The sequence below is a fragment of the Cladophialophora immunda genome (assembly GCF_000835495.1).
Source record: "Cladophialophora immunda strain CBS 83496 unplaced genomic scaffold supercont1.1, whole genome shotgun sequence".
In the NCBI taxonomy this organism is placed as follows: domain Eukaryota; kingdom Fungi; phylum Ascomycota; class Eurotiomycetes; order Chaetothyriales; family Herpotrichiellaceae; genus Cladophialophora; species Cladophialophora immunda.
The window spans coordinates 1153399-1174910 of NW_015622541.1; the positions used below are offsets into that span (position 1 = coordinate 1153399).

The window sequence follows — 21512 nt, forward strand, 5'->3', positions numbered from 1 at the left end:
GGAGGGTTTGGGCCCGAGATCGACGCGGCCTTGGGGCAGTATTTGCGCCATGGCATCAGGCAGCTGCAAAATGCTCGGGCCGGAGGTAACACATATACGCGCATTCGGTGTACGAAGAGTACCGTTTCCCTCTTTTCATTGAGTCTTTCTAGAACTTCAGGCTCAGACCTGAGTGCGCTCTGCTGAAATGGCTGAGCCGGAAATCTACGGAGAAAATAATTTTCCGGCTCCGATGCCAATTCGACACTAATCCTGAATATCGAAACAACCAACTGGCCATGGCCTGTTCTTCGACAAGTTAGCAAACATTTCCATTTGAGGCCAACAGAAAACACTGCTTGTCGCTTCTTCAATGCACCTAAGCCCTTTCTCTGCACGCACTATTTCGCCTATACCGGCCGCAAATCACGAGCTAATCCCCCATTCAGCGACACTCCTCAGCTCAATCCACACGGCCCTAACGCACAAGCAGGGTTTTCAGAATAGATCAGATGGCGTGTTTTCTGTGCTAGCAACATCGTCGGAATCGCCAATGACCCAGTAGAGACTGGTTCTGGTCTTCCTTATACCGAATTCTTGCAGCACTCGACCCTTTCACCAGCAGAGACATATCTGGGAGGTTAGATTGCTGACTGAGGAGAAATGTCGCAGCTCGTTGCCGTGTTTATGCACCCATTTCTCGTAGAATGGGATCTCCGTACCGATTCTTTGCCGCCTGTCTCATAACGAACGGATCAATCCCTCCCATGGCTCATAGGATTGCACTGTTTATGAATACCTGTGGGAAATGCCGTGGAATTGATGTATCTGGTGGCAGCAGTCGGTTCTCAGGATATTGCTCAAACAAAAACCTTCCAAAAAACACTCCCCACGCTTGACTCTCTATCCCGAGCAGGAAGCAGTGAAGTCGGGTTTAATAAACGTTGAAAATCGGCCGAATTCAAAATGGCAGCATTGACGAGCTAGATATGAGAAACGGGAGATCGGATCGGATGATTTTTAGCATCAGCGACTATCAGTGTAAGTTGACGCCATGGTTGCTTATGTCGATGCCTACCGCATCGTTACCAGGAACACAGCCTCGCGGTCTGTGTGGTGCTACTCCATAATAATCAGCCAATTATGCTTCCAGCCTCGCCAGGCAGAACCATTTCAAACATTCATCGACGTCAGCATTCGACCTTGCATGATCGTCATGGCGCTTTACGAAGCACCAATCGCTTGAGCGAGGCCGGGCGCCATCAAGAATCTACAAGCGGTCCTCGAAGGAGGGTGGCATTGCGTGTATGCCGCGTCCCCACTCTGCGAGCTGCATACTGGATCCGGCATAGTCGATCCAGCCTCATCTACAGATTATTCAGAGCTGACTTCTACAACGACCTTCACCCATGGATCTTCGAGAATTCGGCTTTGCCTGCCACTTACCGCAGCGAGCGTGTCCGCAGTCGAAAGGCCTGTAACCTCCGAGCGCGGGAGCCGACAGCGGCTTTTGCAGTCCATCCAGCTGTTGGCAGAAGTTCACAGCTGAGATAAACAGAACCGGGTCGTACTTATAGTAGCGCATGCCGGACTGAGTCAGGACCGCATCTCCTGAGCCCGCTTCCTGGCGATCTCCCAGCTGACGATAGGATGCTGAGGGCCTCGGCCGCTGGCTCTACGAAACAAAAGCATAGAGATTTCTCCCTCCCTCCCTCCAGCCAGGTCTGCCCGAGACCAGGTGCACACTCTTCTTCGCCCTATTTCCGGACACGAGCGCAATGGTGTACTGCGGAAAGCCGTCTAAAGGCTGCGACTATTGCCGCAAGAAGCGACTGAAGGTAGGGTCTGTCCGGATCACGCCTGCAGATCGAAGGCACTAATCATCGAAGGTATGTGCTAATAAGGAAACCAGTGCGATCAAAAGCGGCCGGGATGCGGACAGTGTCGAAATGCTTCTCGAGCCTGTCCTGGGTATCGCAACCAACTAGATCTCATGTTTCGTGATGAGAGTGATCGGGTGCAACAGAAATATCGAGTCACGGCAGTCCTAGATGCAGATGCGGAGGCAGATGCAGATGCAGATGTGGACATCGGCACAGTAAATGCCAATCAATCCAGCGGGCATGATTCAGCCGCAGATACAAGTACGCCATTACCGGACACTCGAGCCATTGAGAGAGGCCTGTCGCCAGATGTGGCTGGCAACAAGTCCACCCAGATCTCGAAGCTGAGGAAACAACCCTGGCCGGACCACCCTTACCAATCACTAAGCCAAGCTCTGCCCGAGATCGCAACAGCATTCTTCCTGACGCAATATATTCCCGGAAGCCATTTCGATTACCTTCCTCTTCTCTACAACTCTGCAAATCCCGCCTCCTTGCTGACAGGCATTGTTGAGGCCGTCTCTCTGGCAAGTCTTAGTCATGAGACTCGCAAGCCCGAATTCATGGCTCTGGCCCGACAAAGATATTCACAGAGCCTTGTCGAAACCAACAAGGCCCTTCAGGATCCGTCTGCCTGCCGCGACGATGGAACATTAGCGTCTATACTGCTGCTCGCTCATTTCGAAACTCTTGCGAGCGAGGATACCATCGGCGTCGAAGATGTTGCGTTAGCACACGCCAATACGAGATACTCGCCTTCGGCGAGCTGGAACCGACATGTGCAAGGCGCGGTGTCACTTGTCAGCCTTCGTCCCAAACCTCAACTCGACTGCTCTCTGAGCGTCCGGCTCCACCAACACGTCAATGCGATCGCCAGGTACAGCAGCATCCAACGTCGCATCCGGCTACCCGCCGAGATTTCATCGTGGGGCTTTTCAATGGGCCTACGCAGAGATCGAGAGGACCCCAATCGCCGATTTATGGTGGTTGTCGATGACTTCACGGAACTTCGGGCGAGCATCCATGAAGGCTCGCTGACCGACCCGTTTGAAATCATCGAACATGCGAAAGCCATCGACGCGCACACTGCATTGGTCGCTAGAGGGTTTCCTTCGGCCTGGGCGTACGATGTGGTCGTCACCCGCCGCAAGATGGATGGCGTTTATCAGAATAAATATCATCTCTACCCGAGCCATTACTCCGCGCAGCTGTGGAATGAGGTCCGAATGACCAGATTGGCTCTCAATGAAATCATACTCGTCTATGCTGAGAAGGCTCGCCGGCGTGATCCCCTCGATGGCGAAGTGGACGACATATTCACGTCATTACGGTCGCGCTGTGTGCGCGTGATCGAGCAAATGGCCACCGAGATATGCCAGTCCACCACCGAGTTTCTACAGAAGCCAGACTGTCTCTTCCCCTTCTCCGGGGCCCCGTCATCGTCCAAGATGTCAATTGCCAGCGCCTACTTCCTCATCTGGCCGCTCTTCAGTGCGGCCCGCGCGTCCAGGGTGGCGTCCGGATCGTTCAGGGAGTTTGTGGTTGATAGGCTGACCTTCATCGCGAAAGAAATGAATATTCCCCAAGCGCGAAAGGCGTCGCTGATGTTGGAACAGGGTATTGTACACGAGGACTGGCTGCATATGTTGCATTTGTTTTAAAATGGGCGTGGACCCTTGTGTTACAGAACCGTTTCTCATGCAGCGTGGAACCCCACCGTGCGTTAACGAAACGCCGGTTGTCTTGCATGGTGGTCAACTCAAGTGAAATTCAAAGTCTGGACTACAGTATATCAGGACACAGCAGACCTTGTCAAGATCGAACGCCATTGTCCGAAGCGTACCGAGTACAGCGCCTGCCATCGGATCGCACTTTGGAGAAGCGAGGATGAGTTCCTCCCTTTCTGCGGCCCCAGTTGTTGCCGGGATGTCAGAGGTGAACGGGGAGTAACGCATGTCTCACCGACCATGAGCGTCGACTGTCCTAGAATGCCCGTCGCCAGGTAGACATCCATCTTTGCGACACTCTGCTGGTTCGGTACGGACGAAAGTTATTTGTGTCGAGGAAGATTACCCGCACATACAATTCCCTCGAATCGGCGGGAGTCTCTGCAGCCGTCAAAGGCAGCGAAGATTCCGAACCCTCAAAATGTTCGTGGACACTTTGGTATCCTCAAGGGTTGAGGCCCAAGTCAGTCGTTGTCAAGGTCGTTAGAGCAGCCTTCTGAGTTCGTCCCGAGCGACGGCTTCTTGATAGTATGCCTTGAAAGGTGACTACGGGGTCCGACCCAGGTAATGATCGTCGCTAAGGAGTGGTGGTCCAAGTTGACGCCCTGGGCGTCGTCCGTGTCTGTTGTCACTACAGGTCTAATATATATATGTGCACCAGCGGCAGTTTGATCCTGCTAGGATAAAAAAAAAACCGCACCCGATTTTTCCCATTTCCCCCCAAGACGTAACTGCTGTTCTGGTAGTTTTACAGTACAATAAAACACAAAAGGTCCTAAATTCATTCCCTGAGTTCCGTCCGCACTTCCCATTGGACATCCTTCCTGATCATGTATCGTTGGCTTTCGTCGCTGTTGATACTGGTGGTTTCGCCGTTGGAGCCTCGGATGCCACTGCCGCCGCCGGACCACTGCACCGTGGTCGACGCCGCGGGGGCGCCCGCGAGCTGCTCGGCCGTCAGCGCCTTGGCGTGGTGGCCGTAGTACTCGTCGCGGTCGTCGTTGATGGACGGCATGGCGGCGCTCTTGTTCTTGGACCGCAGCTTGGACATCTGGAAGCTCTTCGCGTCCTGGGCGTGGGCGTGGCTGCGCGTGCCGCTGCCGTAGCCGTACCCGTTGCTGGTGGCGTGCATGCCGCCGAACCCCGTGCTCAAGCTCTTGAGGAAGTTGTGGAAGATGGGCACCGTGGCCGACACCAGCGAGTAGGTCATCTCGCTCTGCGTCCACGCGATGAAGCTGGACTCGTGGAGCAGGGGTTCCGTCGTGTAGCCGCTCTGGGAGAAGGTGTGCATGCGGAACGCAATGAAGATGACGAGACTGAGCGCACACGCACTTTGTGTCAGCCGGCTATTCGTCTGGGAGGCCTGAAGGAAAGGGGACTTACAACAGGCGGATCCCGAAAATGGACAAGACCGTCATTTTACTCGAGACCGACGTCTGCAGGTCGTGGACCAGGTAGCCGACCAAGGCTACAATGGCGACCTCGGTCACAATGTCTAGAGCGCCAATGACTTGCACGCGTCGAAGCTTGAAATCCATGAGCATTCCAGAACAAAAGGGGTGGCTTGGGTTACGGGTCTTGAGCTTACCACTCCCGGACACTTCTGACCGACGGTCAACCACGGGTGCGACAGGTCGCATTGAAAGGCCATGGTCAGGAACGCGCCCACGGTCCATACGCCGAGCAATCCCATGGCGATGTTGAAGACCAGCCGGTGCTGCTTCATGCGCGAGATGCGGTGGAGGAAGGACACGATCGAGATCTTGGAGAGCCCGATGATGACCATGAAGAACAGGTTGCTGGCGTAGACCATCTTCTGCACCTCGTGCTGCGACTCCAGGGACACCAGCCGCAGCGCCTTGCCCAGGCCCTTCGAGCAGGCTCCCAGGACGATGCCCGACTGGATGATGGCCAGCCCGGTGGCCGTGTAGAACAGATAGTCGTCCAGCCCGATCCCGTGGCTGATGGTGGTGCGCACGACGGTCCTAATGCTCGCGAAGAACACGATACAGGCCAACCCAAACGCCGCCGAGATGAGGATGTACGCTTCGTGGTCGTCGGGCGTCACCACCGCGAAGGGCGGCGACTGGCCCGCGGGGACTGTGATGCTCGATTGCGAGCTCATCGTGAGGCAAACCCTCTCTATGCCCACCCAACGGGGCAACAACGAATGTATTTGCTAATGGCAATAGCTTTTCCAAACGCGAGGGAAAAGAGATCCGCCGCCGACGGAGTGTTTTTGCAAAAAAGAGGGAAGTGGGCGGCGGTGCCAACGGGCGATCAACCCACGTGCTTATACATAACTCGTAACCTACAATCGCGCAAGATGGGCTTTCGTAAAGGTCTTGGAACCCTCTATCGCGCGGCCTGCGAATGGAATAGGAGAAGAGGGAATTTCATATCCGGGACCTAGGCGAGAGGGGCCGTATCAAGTTCGCCCCTGGCGATTGCAGGAGGTTCCACGTCGCATTTGTCCCAAGTGTCGCCCAGGTCTCCCAGTTCTCTCCCAGAAGAGCCATTCGGCGCCTCACGCCACCTGAGCCTCGCCAGTCTGCGATGGGAAAGGATCTTCAGAGCCGTTGCTGGGAGCCAGCCACAAGCCTCGTTCCTGCGTGCCGCTGTGGAGATGAAGTGGACGGGGATTTACGGGTTTCTGCGAGCGCAAAGCACAGAGCAGCTGTGCCGACCGACCTCGGCCTGGTGTTGTGATTCGTAAGAGGAGGAGGGTCCAGGTTCACGTACACGTACAGGTATACCTAGTTATGTACGTTAGACATTGATTATTCTTGTGATTATTCGGAAAAGGTATGAAGGAGCGACGTCCAACCACGACCTCGTACAGTGGATATTTTCTCCTCCATCCATAAGCCCCCCTCTGAGGCATCTCTCTGCTCCGTACTCCGTACCTCTCTACTGATCCTCCTCCATTTGGGCGATGCCGTGCTTCCGTCCTATGCCCCGCGTCCCACCGCTTCTGGGAAGTCGATGGGACTGATAACAATAACTCCTATTCCTATGCTCTGGCTAGGGAAGGGGCCCAGTCCCCAAGAAACATTGCACAAGCCCGCCAAGTTGCTCATTTTAATTGCTAATGCCTCTTGGGGGGGGGTCCCGACTCCCAAGGAATTGCCCGCTAGCTCGACATGGGTCCTCGAACGAAAAGGGTCTCGAAGAGGTCGCAGCTATCGAGCCCCCCCCCAAATTGGCCGCTAAATCATGCACTCTTACCCCAGGCGAAGCAGAAGGTCGCATTGGTTTCAAGCCTAGGGCGCCGGCAATGGACCGGCTGGGATTTTGCCCAAAACGGTCCAAGCGAAGGGGCAATGTGGGCTGGACTACGCAGAGCTACCAACTCCCACCAGACACCAGAGGAGTTCTCCATCAGGTACGGAGTCACTACGAAGTCGCTAGGTCAATGGAGGATCTCGCCAGTAGTGGTGGCCACTGGCCACGCCTCAGCGATGAACGCTTACCAGGGGAGTTGTAGTGTGTGGTAGTCTGCCACATGGCAACGACTTCTTTCCATCCCTCCCCCAACTTTCCTACCCTTTTTTTTTGTTTCCCACATCCCTCATTCTCGTGGTTGTTGGTTTTTCTGTTTTCCAAGTTTCCAAAGGGGCCAGATCAACCCCCAGCAACATCGTCAACATGGCTTCCTTCCATCTCGATGGCAAGCAGATGAGAAATGTGTCCATCTCGGACGCGCCAGGCTCGCCTCCCGACGGCGCCGACGAGGTCTTCGACGACGGCCTCAGCCATGTCGCCGAGAAGTTCAGAGGCACGTCGGCCGACAAGCGGGACATGATGGTCATGGGCAAGAAGCAGGTGCTGCGTGTAAGGAAAACACTGTTCCTCGATCTGGCGCCGTTGGCGGTGCTGACCCCCTCTCCAGCGAAACTTCAGCTTCATCACCATGCTGGGATTTGCCTCGACTTGCATTGCCAGCTGGGAGGGTATTCTAACGTACGATATGGCTCCTTGACCTTTGCGCGCGCGCGCGCGTACGAATTCCCCCATATTCTGACATGGTCCCTAGGTACCTTGGCTTCGTCTTGACTGACGGTGGCCTCCCCCTCCTGTTCTGGGGCTTCATTGCATGTGCTATCGGGCAGACTCTGGTTTACGCCAGTGTGGCTGAAATGGCTTCGATGTATGTGGCGGGCAAGCCAGCCGTGTGGAACGTCCCGGGGCCCCCGCTAATCCGTGTCAACCAGGTCACCTACGGCCGGAGGTCAATACCACTGGGTGTCGGAGTTTGCGCCTCCACGTATGCGAAAGGTGCTCAGCTACTACTCTGGTAGGGAGTCATGTGTGTCTTGTCTCGCTTGCTCCCAGCACTGACACTTGATAGGTTGGCTCACTGCCATCGGCTGGCAGGTGTATAACGCCAGCGTGTGTTTCTTGGTCGGCACGATGATCCAGGGCTTGATTGTCCTGAACGACCCGACCTATATCTACAAGAGATGGCATGGAACCCTCCTGTCCATGTCCACCACCGTGTTCTGTATCTCCTTCAACACGGTGTTGGCGTCGCGATTGCCCATTATCGGTAACGAGCATTCTCCCTGCACGGCGACGTCGAGACTGGTTTAGACTGACGCTTTCGCAGAGGGCATGGTCCTGATCCTGCACGTGGTGGGTTTCTTCGCCATCGTCATCACCCTCTGGGTCATGGCCCCCCGCGCCGACGCGCACACCGCTCTCCTCGAGTTCACCAACTTTGGCGGCTGGTCGAGCGACGGCCTGTCCGCCATGATTGGTCTCCTGGCGCCCATGGCTGTCCTGGTTGGCTACGATTGCTCCGTCCACATGTGTAAGCAGACATTCTGTCCTTGGGGTGTAGCTTGAGCTAATCCCTTTGGTTTCCAGCCGAAGAAATCAAAGACGCCTCCGTCACCCTGCCTCGCGCCATCATGGGCTCGGTGATCGTCAACATCACCCTGGTGTTCGTCGTGGTGACCACCCTGTGCTTCACCACGGGCGACCAGGCCTCGGTGGCGGTCTCGGCGACGGGCTACCCGTTCATCCAGGTCTTCTACAACGCCACCAACTCGTTCGCCGGCACCAACGTGCTGACGGCCATCATCATCGTCATGATGGCCGCGTGCGCCGTGTCCGAGGTGGCGGCCGCGTCGCGGCAGATCTGGGCGTTTGCCCGCGACGGCGGCCTGCCGGCCTCGCCATGGCTCTCCAAGATCTCGCCCGGCTGGAACATCCCGCTGCCCGCCGTCACCGTCACGCTCCTGGTCTCGGCGCTGATCTCGCTGATCAACATCGGCTCGACCGTCGCGCTCAACGCCATCACCTCGCTGGGCGCCATCGCCACCCTCATCTCCTACTTCCTCACCATCAGCTGCGTGCTGTACCGCCGCGTCACGGGGCCCGAGCTGCCCCCGCGCCGCTGGTCGCTCGGCCGCTGGGGGCTCGCCATCAACGTCACCGCGCTCCTCTTCCTGATCCCCCTGATCTTCTTCCTCAGCTGGCCTCTGGTCACCCCCGTCACCGCCGTGACCATGAACTGGTCGAGCACCATGCTGGGCGGCTCCCTCATCATCGCCACCGCCTACTACCTGGTGTGGGGCAAGACCTCGTACGTGCCCCCCGTGGTGCACGTCAAGCGTGACATGTAGAACAACAACAACACACAACCCGCTCATCCCAACCAAACCCATTTGAAAATATGGCACCTTTCTTTTTCTTTGCTCGCCGCTGTCACTTGTGCGATTTGGGTTCGGGAGCTTAAAACGGGGTTTCGGGGGGGCTCATCCGCAAAGATTAAAAAACTTATCGTGTATAGACTTTTTTTTGTGGTTGTTTGTTGCTTGGGGACCATTTGAGAGGTTGTCTGAAATCATATACACACACTCCCTGTCTAAAGATTTTGTTGGAACCTCCTTAGCCTTGTTCTCTAAGTTACTATGCAACCCGAGAGGAAAGCAAGAGTCGTACATGAGATTGGGGCCGTATGTATACACATATACATGTAGTAGCTGATCTTTGATCACAAGCTAGGCAGGCAGATCAGATGGGTTCCTTAATAGATTTGACGCCTCTCGATGATGTTGTTTCTTCATCTGTATGGGGGGGAGAGAGAGAGGTCAAAAGTGCTAGTACGAGCGACGATCCCTCTCTCATAAGTATTTGAACAGGGCGTGGATTAAGAAGCATGGCCTCTCGCTCGTCAATGGCGAGAATGTCACATGGCACATGAACGAGAGGACAAGTCGATGCCAGCGTTGCTATGCCTTGGCCATAGTACTCGTACTTTTCGCGCCTGCGATACCCTTTGTAATTGGCTGTGCTGATATATCCGCATCAACATCAATCAATAATGTCCCCCCCGGTCCCTCCCTGCTTTTGCTCTCTATGACCATGTGGAGGAGGGTAGAGGTATTTGCGATACTCGCTACCTTTAATTTCAGGGTCTACTACGCTCCCCACTTACGACGACTGGAAAGCGTTCGAAAACGAGATTTGACGAGTCGCGGGAGAGGTGTGCGTATCAACCTATCAAACTAAAGGGGGGGGGTGACGCGGTGTCTTCCTCGTCGTCGTCGCTGCAAAATACAGTGCATGTCTTGCGGAGCGAGTGGGTGTGTGAGTGAGTGAGTCACTTTCCCCATGCTCCGACGTATATTGTATATATATATAGCTTCGTTCTCGTGTCCTCTTGACAACCGAGTGGCTTCAGGGAGCATGCAGTAGAGAAGAAGTGGAGATGGGCGAGGATACGGTCGAGCGAGGAAGGGAAGGAAAGGAGAAATACAACGACAGAAGAAGTTCAGGCAAAACACCTGCACATTTTATTGGAACTTTCAGCGGCCTTGCTGGCGACCTTTGGGCTTGCGAAGGCTTGTACCTTTCTTTGGACGGCATGGTTCTTCTGTAGTCGAAGGATCATGCCCTTTTGTCCCTCTCTCTCCCATTCACTTCCTCAGTCCTTCCATTCGGGACACTGTCGTCCAATGAACCATTCAAGACCTTCCCCATTAGTCTTGTCTCATCGCTGAAGAGCAAGAACGGGCATCGGTTATTGACTCTCACCCTCGTCCCCTAGGTGCGTCCATAGGACCGACCCGCCGGTGATGCCTCGCAGTTTCAGCGGATTGGTCTTGTCGAGCCGGACGACCTTTTTGCACTCGTCGTCGTCCTCGATCTCGACCGTCGACACGTTGCCGACCAGGTGGCGGAATCCACAGCGCTGGTAGAACGCCTCGGTGCCCTTGGCCCCAATCACCACCGCCGGTAGCCCGTCCTTCCTGGCTCTCTCGAGCCCCCAGGCGACCATTTTCTGGCCGATGCCCCGGCCTTGGTATGTCGGGTGGACGGCGAGGGTCGACAGTTCCCAGTGGTTGACCCGGGAGGGCGGCTGGGTGAAGAACCGGGCGGAAAAGGGCTCGATGCGCAGTGCAAAGTTCCATTTGTTCAGCGGGTTGGGGTCCGAGAGCGAGGGCACGGCTACGGAGCGGTTGGGGATGAGAAGGCGGTGGAAAGTGTAAAAGAGTCCGATGAATGGAGAGATCAATCTTCCTAATGTGATACATCAAATACGGGTCAGCGAAATTCCGCAGAGGTATGTTATGTATGGGTTCCACGATATGGTCTGAACATCAATATCTCATCCTGGAGATGGCCAGCCTTGCAAAGCTCACTTCTGCAAGAGGCCTTGTGTCTCGTGTTTTCATGACATTTGCCGTCCTTCACTCCGCCAGAGGGAGCGAAAGGGTGTCAGCTTTGCTTGAGAGCCACGTCCAGGCTCATGGTTTGAGGGGGAAGATGCAAGGGGGTCAGAAGAAAGAATGAATACTCACTTGGATCCCACCATCTCACCAGACCCCAGAGTCGGTCTGAACCTTTACCCTCGCGGCCCCATTCTGCAGCGCCAGTAATAATCTCTCCAGACTTCTGTGACGGGTCTTTCTCATAGCTGACGAGCCATATCTTGTTGTAATCCCACCAGTTCTTGAGGACCTTCTGCTTCCACACAAAGACATAGTCGTCGGGGAATTGTTTCCGGTAGGGGAAGATGCAGTCGTTCAGTTCCTCATCGTAGAAACTGGCTGCCAGGATCTTGGAGATGGCATCGAGATCGGAGTACTTTGCCAGGCGGATAGGCATGTTGCTTGGGGCCTGCTTCTGGGTGGTAACGCAAGGGAACAAATGGGAACCGGGATCGCTGGTCGACCCAGATGACGGGCCCCCACTCTCGGACACGGTTGCACAGGCAAATCAATTCTCGTACTCGGTACAGTGCTCGTATTCTGTGTATCACAATCCTTCTGATGTCGACGGCGAAGACGACCAACGCAAGCGATCTGCCGGGGGATCAGGCACGCTGTCTGCCGTTTCCTGTAGATCTACAACGTGGAAGGAGACACTCGAAAACCGTCCCTCGTGCGTCGCTTCCCTGGTTCACTGCCACTTTGGCCCCTTTCGATCGCGCAAGGCCACCTGCACGTGGGAAGGGATTGACCCTGAAGGAATCGCAAAAAGAAAAAAAAAATAGGGGCGAAGGAATAGATCGTGCCGACAACGTGGAAGGCGAACTACTGAGTTCAGGTACAGGAACTTAACAAGGCGTTTTAACCTAGCGTGAGATAGAGGAGATCAGACCAGACCGTCAGGTACCCACTACTTGGGCCCCTGGATCGGAATGATCGTCAGGCCAAAGAAGTTGTTCGGGCAGAGGTGTTCCAGCAATTCCTTGCTGTGCCGGTGGCGCTGTTGGGACAGTCCTTCGATAAGGGTCCTACGAGCAATGGACTCATGGTAACTTCGTTTACACGAAAAGAGTCGAGACCAAACCCAGTTATCCACAGCAACGAGAGAGCTATGGGACTGCGCGGACGGGTACAGGCATATAGTACAAAGTCGTTTTGAAGCTTTTGCATCAACATTGATCGGGTCAAGCGTCAGGGACGAAGACGGGACGTTCGAGAGCCGAGAATGGCATTCGGTGCAAAGCACAGACTGCAAGGACATTCAAAAACCATCTAAGCGAGCTGGGCGAGCTGTGTAGTTCGTGATAACCGTTGTGGGCGAAGGACGACCGGTGCTTGCGCAACAGAGCAAGGGAGGGGAAAAACGTGCGGCACTGAAGCAAGCATGGGCCCAGCTGGTGTTCGTCGAGGCAGGCATTTCGAGTAGGGTGAAAGAGGAAAAAAAGGTTGACTTTCCAACATTGGTGCGTTCCGGACAAAGGTCCTCGACACTTTGATAAGAAATGATCAGCACAAGAAGTGGGTACACCAGGCATTCCTCGTATTACTGACCAAGGAAGCAAGCAGACAGGGCCAGGGAATGGAGTGACACGACCAGGAGGACGAGGCAAAGCCAGTGGAGTGAAAGAACTGGATTTGAAAAAAGTACCGGGGAACACACATAGACCCACGCAGCACTGGAGCACTCAGAAGAGACGCGGTTGGACGCGATCCCTTCGGCTGTCTCCCGAAATTGCGTGAATTGGAATCAACATCAGCAACTGGCCAACCGTTGGTGTTCACCGAAGGCCGGGGTGGAGGGGTGGTGATGGTGCGTCCGAAGCTCTGTCGACGGCCAACGAGTCGACAATTCATGGTTTACCCGAGCGAAAATGAAGCCAGTGACCTGTTGTTCTGGCCAAAGAAGCGGTGTGAGGTGGCGGCCAGCACATTCTCCCACTCTTGCATTCTCGGGCACTCTTGAACAAGATGGTGGTGGCAATCGGGGAACAGGAACTGTCCTGATTTGTCGCCGGTAGCGTTGTTCTGCATCCCGACTTGTAACTGCGTCCAAGCAGCCGGCCTGAAAGAGGACAAAGATGCCAGAAGGTGGCTTGACGCTAGCATCTCAAGGTTTGACTGTGAGGAGCCTTTTCCGTCGACCCGCTTATCTGCTGGGGTTGGGGACCTCTGCAGCGTGCATGGTTAGATGCAGGATTAGGTGCAGCGCGATGGGAGACCAAGGGAGGCGAGAGGAGGCGGCGGGGTGGGATGAGGAGTGGCCTGCGAACTGTCGTCGACCCCTGCAAAGTCCCTTGTGTTAGCAGCAGTTTGTACCGAATGCCACCCACTGTCCAGACCAAGTAAGGATCATCGACAGATCACGACATTGAAGATGGAGGGGGTGGATGTCGAGAACAAGTGGTAGTCTTCCCAGGATGAAGAGACTCGCGGTGTCGGAGCGTAACTGCGGTCGTGGGAGTAATGAGGTAAGTGTGGGTGTGGGAGCGGGTGCGGGTGCGTCAGTGGTTATCTTGTGTGACAAACCTCCATGTCCTGCCATACTGTACACGACTCTACCTAGTATTCTCCCCAGCTACTCACACAGTCTCTCTCACACATCACACAGCAGTTGTTACATACTTCAGAAATGGGGGATACTTTTTTGACGTAATTCGTTGGAACAAGCAAGTCGAAACCACCACAAAGATTTTCACGCCTCTCCCAACCCCGGGGGTATCGATCCATCAAATTCATCCACAACAGTCCCAATCTGTATCCAGAAGCTTCTCCATAATAGCACGTAGCCAAAGCTGATATCAAACACGCCCGATGGGTCCTTTTCTAGTCTTGTAACACCTTCACTGCGCCTGTGATCCGCGTTGATATCTCAATTCGCTCCAATCGACAAATCCCTGTAAGAGTAAAAGCAGGTGCAGACAGAACAAGGACGGCTGCTTACGAGGGGCCTTGATTCTCGTAATGGACCCGCCACTGCATGTCCTTGCGAATGATTTTGGCCTCGCTGTTCTGGCTTTCTTGAGACTGTCCAGATCGCGCATCAGGATCGACTGACTTGCCCCAGTATGCGGTTGTGTTGTGCTGGACCTTGTCAGGCCGAAAGTTGGGGTTTTTCTCCGCGCTATCAATCTCATCTTCGTCCATGGACCTTCTCTTGCTCCGGTTCATGCTGCTCTTGTTCGTTTTGTTCAACGACTTGAGAGGGATCGAGCCTTGTTGGTGCGTGTCTCTGCCTCCGCTCGCCTGCGAGAGGGTCGTGTCCATCCATGTACTGCCCATGCTCGTGTTGAACTTTCGAAGGCCACGGTTAAGGGCAGGTAGCGCAGCGGAAGCAATGGCGAAAAGGACCAGCACTTGTCGGTACACGGTGGGGGTCACGATCTCGACACCGGGATTTGAGGAATGGACGGTGACGTCTATGTAATGGGCATGCAGGCCAATCAGTGCAATCGCGCTGTCATACGTGAGCAGGTGAGCAATGAGCCATCTGGAGAGTGCTCGACTTACGCCAATCTTGGTGCAAAAGTGAGGAGAACAGAGACCTTACGATCCGTGCTCATGTGGAGCGGTAGGACTACGGCCAGCGACAACAAGAAGATCAAGACTTCGGTAATCCCGTCCACGACTGCGACTGCGCTCCATCGCTTGGTCTGGGGGCGAATTAGCAGAGAGAAGGCGCAAAAGGACCGATACTCAGGGACATACCAGGGTTGGGCAGAAGGAGGTGTGATATCCAAGTTGTTGGAGTGAGTCGCAATCGATGGTGAGCGCCAGAATGGCCCCCAAGCACCAGAAGGCGCAAATGACGGTCATGGTATCGCACAGCATCCGGTGCCGTTTCATGTTGATGCTGAATAATTTTCGGCAGAGGAGAATGACACAGCTTTTGGTGAGGAACAGGGTGAACAGGAACAAAACGATCGAGGCGAGCAGCAGCTGTCGCTTCAGTTAGCGGAGCTGCACTGCAGCAGGATCAAACCCCGGGAATTCTGCATACCCTGCCCATGGAACTCGCATTGGATGCATCTATGTCCTCATACGACTTTCCCAACCCATGGGATACAGCGATCCAGACCAGCACGCTATGTATCAATCCCACCACCTGGTTAGAGTGATCAGTACTCGAGTTGGCTCGCCAGTAAAACCCCCGTCCGACAGTGCTATACGTACTGACACACCAATAGCCAGTCCATCATCGAGGCCGATACTTTTGTTGGTGAAAGTGCCCCGGAGGGCCAGCATCATCGGAACATATGCGGCGCATATGATGGAGACGACCAGAATGACGCCGCGATGGTCATCGTCGGTCACTCGAAAATATCGATTGCCCGCTATGGTCGGGTCGGTGGTGGAGGAGTCTGCCATGGTTGCCGCAGGGCTGGCAGGGCTGGCAAGAGAAGGTCTAGAGGAGCAGCATCAACGACATTAATCAGAAAGGCTCCAGGAGGGGTCCCCTTTTGGTGGCAAGATTGAATTCCAAGACCTTAAATCACGCCCCGTCCCCCTTGGGATAAACGGTAATCGTCGGGCCTGGACAGATACGAGCAACGGGCAACGCAAGCCAGAGGGGGGTGGTTTGAAACTGCAAAAAACTTTGTTTTTGCCCATTATCATCCTACACGATACGGTTGTCGTTTGGGGCCCATGATTGTGTGCAGGGTAGAGCGGTAGGGCACCAACTGGCTCTGCAAGGCAAAGGTTTAGCGGTCATTTCCAAGCAGTTCTGGGAAGCGAACAGCCCTGGGACTCTTCGCTTGGATCGCGAAAGCAGCCCAAGAAGAAGTGAGGAGTCGAGGTGCTGGTCCCCCGGGGATAGCTCAACCAAGGCTATTGGCAGCTGGAAATGGCCTCCGACGAACTACAGCAGACGATGGGCGCCGAGTGGGCGCGGCGTGAGGCAGTCTGGGTGCTGAATGGCCGCCCGGGAGGGGTCAAGTCAATGGGCTTCAGGTGGGGGAAGCGAGAGGGGGGGACCATTGTTCGGGCAAGAGGCTCCCGGTGGCTTTCAGGTGGCGTCAAGCCCATTAAACCCCTTGCCGTAGTGATCGTCGCGGCGGGCCGACGCTAAGAAGGCCCCGGGTTGTCGGAAACAGCAAAGATGAGCGCTAGGTGTCGACAGTGCCCCTTACTGAGTCCGTTGCTTACTGGTGCCCCCCGTTCCAGCCATTTGCTAGCCAGCAGCCCTTGATTCCACCTCCCTGGCAGCCCTTCAAGGCCACCTCTCTGCGCCAACTCTCTTCCTCCTTCTTCCGCACTACTCGTATCAACCTCTCCACTCCTCGACCTCGACCTCCATGCTACAACTGTCCGCCGCACGAACCAGCTCCCAGCCTACTCGTACCGGCTAGGTAGATGCTCTTCGAAGCCCACTCGCTACCGCAGATAAGCCTTTCTTCCGCTCGATACCTCCTCCGACCACGCACCCGGTCTGCCCACTCTCCTACCCGGTTCCCACTCTCTTCGTCTCCAGGGGGCTCGCTTGAGGGCTTGCGAAGGGACCCTTCATGCCACTCGTGTACAAAGTCTCCGCGATATCTTTCCATGTGCAAAAAGAGATGGACCCCAAGCTAATACCACGCACTTTGTTGACACTACTGCCAGTCAGAGGCAAGACAATCGGCTTGCCACATGGGCTGTTGAACTGTTTAGCTGCGTGCTGCTAGACACTTCCCCAGTGCTCTTTTCTTCCTTCCACTCTGGGTCACCACCAACTCATCCATCCCGGAGTTTTAACCTCGAACCCAAAATTCCAGACTCCCTTTTGTCTTCTTCTCTGCTCACCCTTCTCCTCTACTCTTCCTGCTCTATTTCCCCCTCTTCAGTCGCCTCCATCCTTCTTTCTTTTGGGGGTTTCTGTGCTTTGTCGTTGATTTTTTCTGCTTGACCTGTTTGTGTTACCTGCTCAATCGCCAACATGAGCAAACAAGCTGAAATCGGCAACCTCGGCGAGGTGGTCCCGGAGAGCGCCAGTGACGATGTTGTCATGGGCGAGAAGCAGGGCACCTCAAGGGATGTGGAGGATATGAAGCGTATGGGCAAAGAACAGCTGTTCAAGGTAAAATCCCTCTCTGCGCCCTGCCCGTCCAAGTCGCCCAAGGCAAAGTGTTGACAATGGAATTTCACAGCGTAACTTTGGTTTTTTGTCCATCTTTGGCTTTGCCATGATTCTGATGCAAACCTGGCAAGCGCTGCTCGGGTCAGTCTCCCAACAATGTTGCATGACACCCCCTCGTCGAATGTCGCGCTGACCGTAACAACTACAGTACTATTGCCTTCGGTCTCGGCAATGGTGGGACAGCGGGTCTGATATACTTGTACATCATCGTCGTGGTTTTCTTTACTATGGTCAACATTTCGATGGCTGAGATGGCTTCCATGGCTCCTACAGCAGGTGGTCAATATCACTGGATCTCCGAGTTTGCGCCTCGAAGTCAACAAAAGCTCCTCTCCTTCATCGTCGGCTGGCTCTGTACTCTTGGCTGGCAGAGCGGTGTTTCGATTGGTTGCTTTTTGGCGGCCACCGAAATCCAAGGTCTGATTGTCCTCAACAACGACTCTTACGTCTATGAGCGATGGCATGGAACCCTCCTCACCATTGCCATTGTGCTCTTTGTCGCCTTTTTCAACACCTTCCTCGCCAAGCATCTGCCTCTGGTCGAGGGCATGGTTCTCTGTTTGCACGTGGGCGGCTTCATCTGCATCCTTGTTCCTTTGTGGGTGCTTGGCCCTCGTGGAAACTCCCACGAGATCTGGACTGTCTTTGAAGACGGCGGTGGCTGGGGTTCAAGTATGCTGCCAAACCCCTCCGAGTTGTGATTCGCGCCCACTGATCCTCTCTTAGCTGGTCTCGCGACTCTCGTCGGCATCATTACACCTGCCACTGCTTTCCTCGGTGCCGATGCTGCCGTGCACATGGCTGAGGAGTTGAGGAATGCTTCCAAGACTCTCCCGAAGGTCATGATCTGGACTTCAATCGTCAACGGTGCCCTTGGTTTCATCATGCTCATGTAAGTTTCTGTGTCTCCACTAAATTGTCGAGCGTGTACTAACAGGTGTTACAGCACTTTTTGCTGTAAGAAGCTTCTCCCTCAAGCCATGGACTGTGTTCGGAGCTCCGGCTTGGTCCTTTTTTTTTTGGAAGCACGTGTCGCTGACATGATATAGATACCCTTGGCGACTTGGATAGTGTGCTCTCGACTCCGACCGGTTATCCTTTCATCCAAGTCTTTTATAATGCAACCGGATCCAAGGGCGGTGCTACGGCCATGTCGTGCATCCTCGTTCTATCGGCCGTGGCGAACGGTATGACCAACATGGCCACAGCGTCTCGTCAACTCTTTGCTTTTGCTCGTGATAAGGGTCTTCCCTTCCACACCTGGTTCGCTACGGTCGGAAGTCGGTTCGAAATTCCCGTCAACGGTGAGTCTTTGTTGCGGTCCCCTCTTCTTGTTCGAGAGCTAAGAACATTGCAGCTGTCCTCTTCACTGTCGCCTTCTCGGTCCTCTTCTCCCTCGTTAACATCGGCTCAACGGTCGCCTTCAACCAGATTCTGTCGCTCGGTGTCGCAGCTCTTCTGTCGTCGTACTTCATCTCGATTGCCTGCGTTACCTGGCGTCGACTTGCCCATCAACCACTCCTCGACCGAGTCTTTGACCTTGGCCGTTTCGGAATTCCCGTCAACTTTGCCGCCCTTGCGTTCCTCCTGCTGGCTTTTGTCATGAGTTTCTTCCCTGGGGCGGCCCATCCGACCCCGCAAACCATGAACTGGTCTTCGCTGGCATATGGAGCCGTGATCATCATCGGAGGCATCTACTACGTGTTCTGGGCACGACATCATTATGTCGGACCTGTGGAATACGTCCGCAAGAGTGCTTAAAACTGATTTTAGAAAAGGCGCCTTGGCTTGGTCTTTGGAGTTGCAATGTTCCCATGGTTGGGACCCGTATAGTCGACTTGTTCTCATGCACAAAAAGAAAAGAATGGCCTATATCCGAAATTGGAAAGCCTCACTTTATTCGAAACTGGAGTCGGCAACGGTCCACGGGTTACTACAGTTTTGGAATCAAGCTTTAGATGATGGATTGATTCCGAGGTGTATAGTATCTCTTTCGCATGCACGACTCGGACGGCAACACCCGGACGAGGTCAGTATATATATCATGTGAGAAGCGCCTTCACAATTCCACCTCTTGAATTAGCTCCTGCTGGCTCCTTAGCTGGTTTTCTTGTTTCCAGTCTTCATGCGCCCTCTGCGTCCGCTGCATCGAGACATACCAATGCCAGCCTGGCCGCGGGCGTGGACACAGTAAATTTGTAGTTGATACAAAGTATACTATCCAACCCCGGTACTAGGACTAAACAGACGAGCATGGTACGTGCATTATAGACTATTTACCAAGTACAAACACATCTATTCAAGCAGCCCCTTGTATGTGGATGTATCAGACTGAGGTTGGGGTTCGAGTGAGGGCGGGACCAGATGGAGCTGGAGAGCTGGATGTTGCCGTCAAGCGTGTGGATAATAGTGGGAAAGCAAAAAGTGAACGGGAGCGGGCCGTTGATAGCTGACGAAGGGGAGGCTTGTTGATCAACCGTCTCACGTTAGACGGGTCATGGTGGTTTGGAACGGGGATGTGGGTGTAAGCAGTATTTGTGAGCGTTTAAGTGTGAGAATGTATTAGTATACTCGAGTACGTACAAATTATCCCATATCTATCTATCCCAACCACAAATCTCAGAGAGCCTAGGGCGGGCCTCCACAGTCACTGGCTTGGCGACTAGGTCAGTCACTTTGGATCGCCCGCCTCTCGCACTGGGCGTCTTGTAGCGAAAAGCGCTGTCTTCCCGATCCCAACCCAAGGTCCACCCCCAGGAGGGGAGGGCAGAGTCTCAGTCTCCTTGGGTCTTCGCCATTCGGGGACCAGATCCTGGACGCGGCCGGGTCACCAAGGGCCTCCCTCACATGATGTTCGCAGACATGTAGACCACGGTACACGAGATGGTGCTAGGTAACACAGCAGCACATTAAGGTCGAATTGTGGGCTGGCTAGCAGCGGGCAATACGAAGGAGGCGCACGGCATGGCACGGGTTAGGGCTGGCGATTCTGTTGGGGATAGGCATGCCTACTTCTTCTTTTGCCTAGTCAAAAAGCGCCCCAGGTCGGACCCTGATCACAAGACGAAGAAATTGTAGATTCTCCAGCTCTTTTGTCGGTGATGGGCTGCGTTGTCACAGTGCTGAGAGGAGTGGGAGGGTAGAGATGTGTGGTGGTGGTGATGTTATGTGTGGTGGTGGTGATGTTATGTGTGGTGGTGGTGATGTTATGTGTGATGGTGGTGATGTGATGTGTGGTGGTGGTGGTCATGGTGGTGGTGGCGGGATGTGGACAGGGAGATCGAGTCCTTCGCCTCCCCTCCATCTTCTCTACACGGCCCAGGACTAGTCGGGGAAGACGGAACGCGTGCCTCTTGCGATGTCTCACTAGCCAGTCTGTGTGGAGCATCCTGCTCTCAATCTGCTTCTCTGTTCGTATTGAGCATTGGCATGCACCTGGTGATGGGCTGCAAGCTGGAGATCCGCGCTCCGCCAGCAAAGCCATCGCATATGTTGCTGCAGACCAGCCCAACCCTGGCAAGCATTTCACGGGGCTTGCGCCTCTGTGATCAACTCCTTCCCACCCTGGGCCTGTCTTGTAAAGGCTTGGGATTGTCGCTGGTTGGCCGATCAGCCTGGTCTGAGATTCCCCGACGTGCCTCTAGTCTGAAATCCCTCGCTTGAGCGCCTTTTAGCTTCCTTCTGCTTGTTCGCTGCTTCTCAACGACATGGCTGCCTTGCCATCCAAGAGACCAGGGCTTCAATGCCTCTGTCGATCGACCAGGCATACGCAGGATTTGACGCAGCCCATGGCCCAGACGGGGAATTCCAGCTGTCTCAAAGGGGACAGCCCAACAGCCCAATCCACCTCTCAACCAGAAGTCCAACGAGGAGACAGAGCCCTGTGGAAAGTTCCGCCGATCCAGATGTCCACCAAGCGGCAGAAATACGAGCTTGACTGGGCCGCCGTCTATTCGCCTGCGGAAGAAGCAATGTCTGGTCCAATCTTTACGTCACGACTTGGTGCTCTTGCTACCTTGGACGCGGCCAAGCGATGGTAGCGTGGTTGAGATTCCTGGTGATGGCTGTCATCGTCTCCCCCCAATTG

At 54.7% G+C, this 21512-nt stretch overlaps 6 protein-coding genes across 6 annotated transcripts; 3 read left to right on the top strand and 3 right to left on the bottom strand.

Moving 5' to 3' along the window:
* The first annotated feature begins 1397 nt into the window (after positions 1-1397).
* PV07_00347 (uncharacterized protein) lies at positions 1398-4275 on the top strand. Its single transcript, XM_016386789.1, has 2 exons — positions 1398-1817; positions 1892-4275. Exons 1-2 carry the CDS (start codon positions 1758-1760, stop codon positions 3521-3523), a joined length of 1692 nt encoding a protein of 563 aa, XP_016253717.1. The 5' UTR covers positions 1398-1757; the 3' UTR covers positions 3524-4275.
* PV07_00348 (uncharacterized protein) lies at positions 4018-5940 on the bottom strand. Its single transcript, XM_016386790.1, has 3 exons — positions 5178-5940; positions 4973-5115; positions 4018-4905 (listed from the first exon to the last, which is right to left on the bottom strand). The coding sequence occupies exons 1-3, from the start codon at positions 5712-5714 to the stop codon at positions 4371-4373; spliced, it is 1215 nt and encodes a 404-aa protein (XP_016253718.1). The 5' UTR covers positions 5715-5940; the 3' UTR covers positions 4018-4370.
* Positions 5941-7113: 1173 nt separating this feature from the next.
* PV07_00349 (uncharacterized protein) lies at positions 7114-9937 on the top strand. The gene is made up of 7 exons (XM_016386791.1): positions 7114-7423; positions 7482-7552; positions 7626-7739; positions 7804-7886; positions 7941-8138; positions 8199-8402; positions 8459-9937. The coding sequence occupies exons 1-7, from the start codon at positions 7238-7240 to the stop codon at positions 9217-9219; spliced, it is 1617 nt and encodes a 538-aa protein (XP_016253719.1). The 5' UTR covers positions 7114-7237; the 3' UTR covers positions 9220-9937.
* Positions 9938-10352: 415 nt separating this feature from the next.
* On the bottom strand, positions 10353-12120 carry PV07_00350 (uncharacterized protein). The gene is made up of 2 exons (XM_016386792.1): positions 11401-12120; positions 10353-11119 (listed from the first exon to the last, which is right to left on the bottom strand). Exons 1-2 carry the CDS (start codon positions 11705-11707, stop codon positions 10620-10622), a joined length of 807 nt encoding a protein of 268 aa, XP_016253720.1. The 5' UTR covers positions 11708-12120; the 3' UTR covers positions 10353-10619.
* Positions 12121-13767: 1647 nt separating this feature from the next.
* On the bottom strand, positions 13768-15963 carry PV07_00351 (uncharacterized protein). Its single transcript, XM_016386793.1, has 5 exons — positions 15481-15963; positions 15308-15412; positions 15016-15246; positions 14818-14960; positions 13768-14764 (listed from the first exon to the last, which is right to left on the bottom strand). Exons 1-5 carry the CDS (start codon positions 15673-15675, stop codon positions 14248-14250), a joined length of 1191 nt encoding a protein of 396 aa, XP_016253721.1. The 5' UTR covers positions 15676-15963; the 3' UTR covers positions 13768-14247.
* A 611-nt stretch (positions 15964-16574) lies between these two features.
* On the top strand, positions 16575-19816 carry PV07_00352 (uncharacterized protein). Its single transcript, XM_016386794.1, has 7 exons — positions 16575-17365; positions 17436-17506; positions 17574-18097; positions 18152-18317; positions 18372-18382; positions 18475-18729; positions 18783-19816. The coding sequence occupies exons 1-7, from the start codon at positions 17225-17227 to the stop codon at positions 19184-19186; spliced, it is 1572 nt and encodes a 523-aa protein (XP_016253722.1). The 5' UTR covers positions 16575-17224; the 3' UTR covers positions 19187-19816.
* Positions 19817-21512: the final 1696 nt, after the last annotated feature.

Excerpts from the sequence above, each read along its gene's own strand:
- PV07_00347 (XM_016386789.1), top strand. The coding sequence starts at position 1,758 with ATGGTGTACTGCGGAAAGCCGTCTAAAGGCTGCGACTATTGCCGCAAG. Across the intron at positions 1,818-1,891 it reads GCCGCAAGAAGCGACTGAAG|TGCGATCAAAAGCGGCCGGG; the intron begins GTAGGGTCTGTC and ends TAAGGAAACCAG.
- PV07_00352 (XM_016386794.1), top strand. The coding sequence starts at position 17,225 with ATGAGCAAACAAGCTGAAATCGGCAACCTCGGCGAGGTGGTCCCGGAG. Across the intron at positions 17,507-17,573 it reads ACCTGGCAAGCGCTGCTCGG|TACTATTGCCTTCGGTCTCG; the intron begins GTCAGTCTCCCA and ends TAACAACTACAG. Across the intron at positions 18,098-18,151 it reads CGGCGGTGGCTGGGGTTCAA|CTGGTCTCGCGACTCTCGTC; the intron begins GTATGCTGCCAA and ends ATCCTCTCTTAG.
- PV07_00348 (XM_016386790.1), bottom strand. The coding sequence starts at position 5,714 with ATGAGCTCGCAATCGAGCATCACAGTCCCCGCGGGCCAGTCGCCGCCC. Across the intron at positions 5,116-5,177 it reads GTCAGAAGTGTCCGGGAGTG|CTTCGACGCGTGCAAGTCAT; the intron begins GTAAGCTCAAGA and ends ATGGATTTCAAG. Across the intron at positions 4,906-4,972 it reads ATTTTCGGGATCCGCCTGTT|TCTCGTCATCTTCATTGCGT; the intron begins GTAAGTCCCCTT and ends GTGTGCGCTCAG.
- PV07_00349 (XM_016386791.1), top strand. The coding sequence starts at position 7,238 with ATGGCTTCCTTCCATCTCGATGGCAAGCAGATGAGAAATGTGTCCATC. Across the intron at positions 7,740-7,803 it reads GTGGCTGAAATGGCTTCGAT|GTCACCTACGGCCGGAGGTC; the intron begins GTATGTGGCGGG and ends CGTGTCAACCAG. Across the intron at positions 8,403-8,458 it reads CGATTGCTCCGTCCACATGT|CCGAAGAAATCAAAGACGCC; the intron begins GTAAGCAGACAT and ends TTTGGTTTCCAG.
- PV07_00350 (XM_016386792.1), bottom strand. The coding sequence starts at position 11,707 with ATGCCTATCCGCCTGGCAAAGTACTCCGATCTCGATGCCATCTCCAAG. Across the intron at positions 11,120-11,400 it reads GGTGAGATGGTGGGATCCAA|GAAGATTGATCTCTCCATTC; the intron begins GTGAGTATTCAT and ends GTATCACATTAG.
- PV07_00351 (XM_016386793.1), bottom strand. The coding sequence starts at position 15,675 with ATGGCAGACTCCTCCACCACCGACCCGACCATAGCGGGCAATCGATAT. Across the intron at positions 15,413-15,480 it reads GACTGGCTATTGGTGTGTCA|GTGGTGGGATTGATACATAG; the intron begins GTACGTATAGCA and ends CACTCTAACCAG. Across the intron at positions 15,247-15,307 it reads ATGCGAGTTCCATGGGCAGG|CTGCTGCTCGCCTCGATCGT; the intron begins GTATGCAGAATT and ends CTGAAGCGACAG.